Below are 8,515 nucleotides of genomic sequence, written 5' to 3' on the forward strand. Positions count from 1 at the left end.
GCTGGGCCCTTGCTACTCGCCAGGCGCCCTCATGGGCTCTGATGCAGGTGCCCCCTCCTGCTCCTTCGAAGAGGAAGCGCATTCCTCCCCAAGAGGAGACTCAGGCTGGAGCTGCCTGCCCGGGGTCCCGCAGCGAGGGAGGGGTGCGGAGGCTCAGAGCTCAGGACAGCCCGAGCTTGCGGCTTGGGCCGTTTCCTGTCATCTGTCTAGCTCAGGCTCAGTGTGAGCCGAATGAGGGCCATGGCACCCCGTGCACTCCTCACAGCTTCTGAGCTGGCCTGGCCCCCGACGCCGCCTCCTGGGCCCTGCTCTCTCTCTACCCCACACTACACTTGGGCACCAAGGTGAGGATCATCCTCGGCACTAGGCAGCAGCTCCCTGGAGGGTTTCCTGGTTTTGGCACGACCTTTGACCCTTGCACACCGTGTCTTGTCCATGGCAGACGCCCTATAAATAGTTTATGGCCCCTACCTATGCCCTGCTGCCCTATTTTCCCCCTTTAATAGGGCCTCCTGGAGCGTTGCTAAGGCGGCACATCCAGCAATTAGGAGGATGACATCACTTCTCAGTCTGCACCTGAAGTTGTTCTTCTCTAGAACAATTTTCACCTTGGGAGGAGGAAGGTAACGAGGGAGCGATTCTCACGCCCAGAGGAGGAAATGGAGCCGCGTGTGACCGCACGGTGCTCTTTTATGACATCTCTTATCAGCCAATAAACTCTTGCTCAACCTCGTGGCCGGCCAACATCCCACCGCGTCAGGCGCTGAGATGGGAACAGACCGCACCGGATCCCAAGTTCAACAGACAGGGCAGCCACACCTTGGGTCTCACACATCAAGGCGGGGCCGAGGGGAGAGGGCCAGAAAAGGTGCTGAGTGTCTGTGGCTGGAGATGGGGCTGGCTGGTGATGGGGTGCCCCCCGCCTCTCCCCCAAGCCCAGCCTGCTGGCCCCTCCCAGTACCTCTGGATCCACTGGTCCTTGTAGGAAGCGCTGAAGGAAATGCCCGCAAAAAGTTCTGACTTGTTGAAGCTCACATGGAAATGGTCCCAGAATGGGCCAAAGGGGTTTCCTTCCTACAGAGAGAGAGACAGAGAGAGGGGGAGAGAGAGGGAGGGAGAGAGCGAGTGAGCTGAGAGGCAGGCTACCGGGGAGGCAAAGCTGTCTGGGGTGGGGGCGATGGAAAGGCAGGTGGGGCACCCCTGGACAATTCGATCCAGACTGAAACCTCCTCCAGGGGTGGCCACTTTGTAGCTCATGGGTGGACGCCGAGGAGAGCAGCTGAACTTCCTGCTGGGTTTCTGGCAGGTGCCTTGCCTCCTCACACGCCCCACCCAGCCAGCCCAGTGGCATCTCTGGTGTGTGTGTGTGGGGGGGGAGGGAGGAGTAAGGGGTAGGGAGCTCAAGGACCTTGGATTTGGGACTAAGAGCTGGAATGTCCAGATGTCCAGATACTTTCCAGGCCAGCTGTCCCAGTGCCATCCTTTCCAACATAGAAACCAAGGACCAGGTCCTCCTGCTCAGACTCGAACACAAGCAATGTTCGGGAAGACTTACTTGGGAACTACTGTATTCCCAGAGGGCCAGGCATTTGTCAAGTTCTACTAATTAGAACGTGACCACCTCTCGAGTGCCCAGTCAGCGACAGGACAGGGTGCAGGTTGAGAGGGTGGTCAGTGGAGCCAACTGGCCTGTCGCTGAAACCCGGCTCCACTACTTAGTTGCTGTGGGACCTTGGGCAAGGGATTGAGCCTCTCTGTGCTGGGCTCGGCTCCCTCTGGAAGGGGGCTGTCAAGAGTGCTTTCCTCAGAGCGCTGCTAGCGCCGTGGAGAGTTAGTCTGAGGACGGCTTGCTGTGCGGCACTGGCACAGAGGCGGGCTGTGCAAGCAGGAGTGTTACTGTTAATGTGTCACCGCTCAGAAGCACTCTGGCACCCGGGCCGCCTGACGCTCGATGAGGGGATTTTCACACCCTCTTCAGCGTGTGAAAACACAGGCCCAGAGCGGCAAAGTCATTTGCCTATGGTGACACCAGTGATACATGCCCGCGATGCCTTCACTCTCCATCTTGCTACCCTCAGCACTGCTGATGCCCTCCCGCACTGGGTGCCACCACCCAGGGGCCCAGAGGACACGGAGTGGGATGAGGAGGTCCCTCGGCCCCCCAGGACCCACCTTCATGGGGCACGTTCTTTTATCAGGGCTCCTCTGGGCCGCCACCTCAAAGCAGTATGCCACCCTCCTCTCGGGGGGCCAGTGGGTGGGGGCCAGCTTCTCCATGAAGTCCTCCAGGCTGATGACCCGATGGTAGGCCTGGAGGGCATCCAGCTTGAAGTACTTCTCGTAGGACACGTGGAGCTGCAGGAATGGGGAGGAGAGGGGGCAGAGGCCCTTCCTTAGGGTCCCAGAGGCTCTTTCAGAGACACGCCCACAAGACCACACCCACCAGGTCCCGTGGGGGCAGCTTGCGCTGCATGCGGAGGAACTTCCGGCGAAAGACCTCGATGTGAAGAAAGAAGACGGCCTGGGAAAAGATATTCCCAAATGTAGAGAGGATTTATTTATTTTAAAAAGGCAATATCCCTTCAGGGTAAAAATGCCTGCTGGGCTCATGGGGGGGTGTGTGTGTCAGGCAGGGGCGGGGCGAGGGGGACCACGGGGGAGAGGCACATGATTCAAGCCAAAATGTGGACAGAGATACAGGCCATCAATTCCCAGCCAAGGCATACCACATAAACCCCTGGAACTAATGCTCTGGGATCATCTTTCCACCCTCAGCCAGAAACCTCACCCGAAGTCCTCTTAAAACCCAACCCAAGCTGAGCCTCATTAGGAAAAATGTCTGCCTCCGGCAGCAGGCTCTTTAAAGAACGATCTCTACTGGATCAGATAGCAATAGGAAAGATTAGATGGGGACCTCAGGGGACAGTGAGTTTATGTTAATGGCACAGCTCAGCAAAGGAGGGGGAGGATGGTTGTTGCACCACTGGAAGGACCTGGCCAATGTCACCGGCTTGTACCTGCTGGAAACTCTTTTGCTGTGTACGTTCAAGAAATACTTACAACTTTGAAAGAAGGAAGAAACGAGAGAGACCCAAAGAGACACACAACCTCATGTGGAATTAGGAAGGTTATGAGAAGGCACCACTTCTTAGCCAGGAGACCACTGCAAACCTAGAAATGGGACTTCTTAGTGCTGGAAAGGAAGTAGGGAAGTGGGCACTCTCATCTATGCTGGTGCATTCTGGGACCACCCCTTGGGAACGCAATCTGGCAGGATGAAGGGACCCTGCTGGCGCTGTGGAGTCCGTTCGTATTGGGCCGTTAATGGGCTCCACTGGAGGAAGGAGGAGGCTTTCTGCTCCTGTAAAGATGTATAGCCTTGCGAACCCACAGGGCAGTTCTACTTGGCCCAGTGGGGTGGCGATGAGTCAGGACCAACTCCATGGCAGTGGATTTGTTTCTCGGATTGTCCCAATCCTAGGCGTTTTCCCTAGAGATGAAGCGATCCTGTGAACGGGCTCAAGTGCTGAGTGCTAGTGGCGGGCATGAGGATGGTGGCAGGACCAGTCTCAGTATGGCTCCGGAATTGAACATTTCCCATTAGCACACTGGGGAATCAAACACTGGACTCTGTCTTTTTTTTTTTTTTTGACTCTGTCTTATAGGTCAGTGCTTGCCAAGTTCAGGAGGGTAAAGGATTCTCTGACAAAATGGTTCACAAACCAAAAAACCAAACTCACTTCCATCAAGACGAGCCCGACTTATTAGTGACCCTATGGGACAGGGTAGAACTGCCCCTGTGGGTTTTCTAGACTGTAGCGCTTTACGGGAGTAGAAAGCCCTGTCTTTCCCTTCAAGCAGCAGGTGATTTTGAACTGCCGACCTTGTGGTTTGCAGCACAACACGTAACCACTGTGCCACCAGGGCTCCTGGGAAATGCTGACACACCAGGACATCTCAGGGCCTTGGATTCACTAGGGTGCATTGGGGGTCTGCCAGTCTGGGGGTGGAAGTGGCCTGGGGAATTAAGAATGCAATCTCCCAACTAATCTAACCACCGAACCCTTTCAGCATGGGCCACTGGTGTGCCAAGGGAACAGACTTTGGGAATCTTAACCACCAGCAGGACAGCATTGCCAGAGGACTTCAAGTAGAGATAACGAGCTGTGATTGTTTGGAAGCTCACACTGGCGGCTGAGGGAAGCCTGCCTGGATGGTGAGCACAAACGCAGAGGGGGAGGTCCTCGAGGTAGTCCTTGTATATGTCCAAGTACACACTCGTCATGGACTGACTGAGCACCTACTATGTGCCCACACAACAGAGAAGCTGGGGCAGGTGAAAAGATGCAAAGGCAGGCCAAGCAGAGGGTGTGGGTCTGCGTGCTTATGGCAAGAGGGCATGGGGTGACCTCCAGGTTCCTGGCTTCACACTCAGAGTAAGCGAGGTGGCATAAACTAAGGCTGGGAACAGACAGTGGTGACACAGGCTTGAGGGGAGCCATGCTGAGTCTGGTTTTGTGAACTTAGTGGACTCAAGGGTGTGCGGGCAGACACAGGCAGGTAAATCTGGGAGGTACAGGGTGATAGTCGGAGAGGTGACACAAGTTTGTCATGAAGCTAATGTGGTCATCAGAGAAACTGGCCTGTCCCGAGTGCTGACTCAGCACCAGGCTGGCTCACCCGGGCTGGGGGATGTCAGGTTCGTGGGCCGTATCGAAAAATTCACCCGAAAAATTCAATGCTGCTGAATCCATGCCGACTCATAATGACCCTGTGGTGGCACAGTGGTTACACCTTGGGCTGCTAACTACAAGGTCAGCAGTTTGAAACCACCAGTGGCTCCGAGGGAGAAAGAGAGGGCTTTCAATTCCTCTAAGAGTGACAGTCTTGGATACCCACAGGGGCAGGTTTACCTTGTCCCATAGAGTCATGATGAGTTACAAGGATTGGCTCCTTGGATTCTAAGAGGCACTAGTAAGTAGGGGTTGGGGCCTGCCATGTTCTCAAGGGCGGGGGTTATCGAGATAGTGGTGGCAGGGCAGGGGAGAAGGAACTCCAGGGTGTGGGACCAGCACCTGCCCAAGAGGTTTTCCAGCAACTGAAGAAGACAGGAATATATTCTTATAAGGGAGAGGGGAAGTGGAGGCAAGGCAGGTGCTCATCTTGCCCTGGGCACTATTCTAAACCCTTTAAGTACCTTAACTGGGTTAACATTCTCCCAACAACCCTGGGAGTTTTACAAATGAGGAAACTAGGGTTCTGAGACGTTTGGTAACTTGCCCGAGGCTGTGAAGCCTGTGAATGGCCAAGCTGGAATGCAACCCCCCTCTGTCCAACACCAGAGCTGTGGCCTGACGGGAAGCCTCTGTTTCCAGCATGGTTTGGCCTTACCCTCTGAGCAGCCTACTGCTACCAGTCAAGGAGCAGAGGGGGGTGGGAGACAGCACTGCAGCCGGGAAATAGAAATGGGCACCCTTAAGCAGCGCTCTGAAGGCACAAGGTGCAGGCTCCGGACAAATGTCCATCCTTGTTTGGATGACTCCACAGCAGTGGGTTTGGTGGGCTGTTATGCCTTGGAAGTCCTCTCTGGGTGGGGGAAGGGCAAGCCTGAGGCGTGACAGGTGAAAGGCCAGCGAAGGACGGGAGTCCAGCAGAGGTGTGGAGGGCTGGGGATGAGGTCAGTGGGGCGGCACTCACGTTGGTGAAGGGAGGCTTGTGATGCTGGTACTCAATCCAGGGCGGCACTGCCAAGGTGCGGTTCAGCAGTTTGGCAAATGCCAGGGAGCCCAAGAAGTGATCAGCCTGGTTCCCAAAACGTCCTGCAAGGGATACACTGGGAGGTGAGGTGTGGTCCGGCGAGAGGAGAGACTGGACCACACTGAGTTCAGAAAGGAGAGAGTCTGGAGTGGGGAAGGCCAGGAAAGTGGGGAGCCCGAGATCAAACCTGGACTCCTGCGTCTGACATTCAAGGCCTTCCAAGCCCCACCCCTTCAGCTTCTGCCCCTGCCTCCCCAAGTTCCTAACCTGTTCCCAAACATGCTCTCTGCTTCCACCCCCATCCCCAAAGTCCTTGCTGCTCCCTCAGCCAGGAGGTCCCTTCGACCTCTCTCCGCCCATCTGCAGAGGAGGTGACCCCAGTGCCTCACTCATTGGGGTCCTTTCAGCAGGCCCCAGCACTCTCCCCACCACCCCTCCAGGAGGCGCTGAGTTACTTATGGTCTTCACTTTTCCTTCAAGGCCCTCATACTTCCTGCTCCCCTTTGCTACCCCAGCCTGGCATCCATTCAGTCATTCCTCAAATAGTCTTGAGGGCCACATTGTGCCAGGCTCTGGCCTAGGTGCTGAGATGCACGGCACTCACTGTCCAGCGGGGGAGACCCGAACATGGACCCAGACAAATACATAATGGGATAGGCTTGGCCGTGGCAAGAAAGAGGTAGCTAGGCAGAGAGGGGAAGGAGAAAGTGCCCCAGCCATGGGAGAGGCTAAGGAAGTCTGCACAAGAGATTTGTACGGCTGCAGCTGGAGGAGGAGGGGCGGAGGCCAAGATGACCAACGTGGGCCAAAGCACGCAGAGCCCTCAAGGCCATGACCAGGGCTATGAAAGTCTTTGGAGAGTTTAAAAAATGGGGCAGGAGTGGTTTAGTGGCAGAATTCCCACCTTCCCTGTAGGTGGTAGTTTGCATGTGTTTCAGTTCAGCTTCCAGATAGACACACTAAGATGAAAGGCCTGGCAATCTACTCCCAAAAACCACACAGTGAAAACCGTATGATTTACAATGGTCTGATCCACAGGAAATCAAGGGACTGGAGCAGGACCAGGCATGGGGTCACCATGAGTTTTATAATAATCACCGATCATTTGAATTTGAGGATTAGATGGTAATTCTCAACCAGCCCTTTGAGCCTAACTTTCCCCCTGCTCAAGTTTATTTTTCCATAGCATTTATCACCTTCTAAGATACTGGTGGTGTACGGGTTATGTGTTGGGTTCCTAATAGCAAGGCCAGTAGTATGAAACGACAAGCGGCTCCTTGGGAGAAAGATGAGGCTTTCTACTCCCATAAAGAGCTACAATCTCAGAAACCTATGGGGGCAGTTCCACCCTGTCCTATAGGGTCCTTATGAGTCAAAAATCTCACTTGATGGCAGTGAGTTAGAGGGTTTTTTTTGAAGATACTATGCAGGAGCTGTGGTGGCGTTGCAGGATAAAACATTGGATTAGCTAACTGCAAAGTCCAGAGTTCAAACCCACTGTGCAGTCTTGATAAGAAAGATGAGGCTGTCTGCTCCCAACGTGGACACCCTAGGGAGTCCAACTCTGCCCTATAGGATTGCTCTGGGTCAGCAACTACTCAATGGCAGAGGGAAGGCACCATGACATTTATTTATGATATTGTGTTTATCTTTTAGCGTGTTCTCCCTATTAAAATTAAGGGACTACCAAGGCAAGGAGTTTTGCTGTTTTATTCACTGCCACCCAGCCCAGAGAGCAGGGCCCAGGACAAAGGAGGCATCCCATAAATATTTGTAGAATGAATGGAAGAATTCCAGGAACCAGCGTGGGTGAGTGACATCAAGTTCTGCCTCACTAATTCCACTTACTAAACTCAGGGCTGGCTTCGATCATAGCTCCGCCCATCACTACCTGCAAGACCTCCTGCTATACACATAACTTCTCGGGGTCTCAGTTTTCTCATCTGTCAAATGGGAGGTTGGATACAGTGACTCCCCCCTCAGCACCCTGGCAATTGGCTACCCGAGAAGAGGAACGAGCCTTGCTCCGGTGCTGGGGATCGCTCCTGGACCTGTTAAGGCATCAGCGGACACCACGGTGGAGTGCTTTCGCCTTTCCTGGCCTCAGTTTCCCCATCTGAGCAGAGGGCTCGGGAGGCCTTACCCATGCAGGGGCAGTAGAGCAGGTAACCCGCCGGATCCCAAGAGCCTGCAGGCAGCCCTGGGAGCGGCAAAAGCAGCAGCAGGAGGGACAGGCGCGGCGGCAAAGGCAACGGTGCCCACGCGGCGGCGCCCATGTCGGCTGCGGAGCCTGAGCGCGCCCCAGCGTGGAGGCGGGGAGGGAAAAGAGGGACGCGAGCGTCCGCCCCGCTCCCAGCGGTCCCCGCGCGCCGCCCGCGCACCGCCCCGGCCGCTCTAGCCCGCGGGCGGGCGGGACCATAGAGAACCCGCGGCACCGCCCCCTCCACGGCCGCCCGCTCGCGCGGCTCCCACAATGCACCGCACAATGGCCCGACCGCCGCCACTACCGGGGCCTGAGCGGGCCTGGCGGAGCCGGAGCGCGGCCCGGCCCGCAGCGCGGGGCCCTGAGCGCGGTGAGTGCCGGCGGGGGCCCCAGGGGACGGCGGGGAGCGGGGCGGGGGGCCGTCTTGTCGCTCCCGCGCGCCCGGCACCCGGAGCGGCGGCGCCCCTTACCGCGGGCCCCTCAGCGCGGTCGCCCACACCCCCGACTGGGGCCCCTTCTGCGTCAACCCGGGCCCAGATACGCCCCAGGGTGACA

General features: G+C 56.3%; 1 protein-coding gene across 3 annotated transcripts in view; it reads right to left on the reverse strand.

Annotated features, from left to right (window-relative positions):
• The window catches only part of POFUT1 (protein O-fucosyltransferase 1), a 20,543-nt gene extending 12,499 nt beyond the window's left edge, over positions 1-8,044 (reverse strand). Inside the window, exons 1-5 of one of the 3 annotated variants that reach the window (XM_045295259.1) lie at positions 7,901-8,044; positions 5,698-5,819; positions 2,173-2,355; positions 962-1,074; positions 673-885 (exon numbers count right to left, since the gene is read on the reverse strand). In XM_045295259.1, coding sequence (XP_045151194.1) covers positions 828-885; positions 962-1,074; positions 2,173-2,355; positions 5,698-5,819; positions 7,901-8,033 — 609 coding nt within the window. In that variant the 5' untranslated portion in view covers positions 8,034-8,044 and the 3' untranslated portion in view covers positions 673-827. Of the gene's footprint in view, positions 1-672; positions 886-961; positions 1,075-2,172; positions 2,356-5,697; positions 5,820-7,900 lie in introns of those variants that run through there. The other 2 variants (XM_004697915.2, XM_045295258.1) reach the window with 2 other exon arrangements.
• Positions 8,045-8,515: the final 471 nt, after the last annotated feature.

Source organism: Echinops telfairi, unplaced genomic scaffold (assembly GCF_000313985.2).
Source record: "Echinops telfairi isolate 266 unplaced genomic scaffold, ASM31398v2 ScPeMD7_5592;HRSCAF=6446, whole genome shotgun sequence".
Taxonomy (NCBI): Eukaryota; Metazoa; Chordata; class Mammalia; order Afrosoricida; family Tenrecidae; genus Echinops; species Echinops telfairi.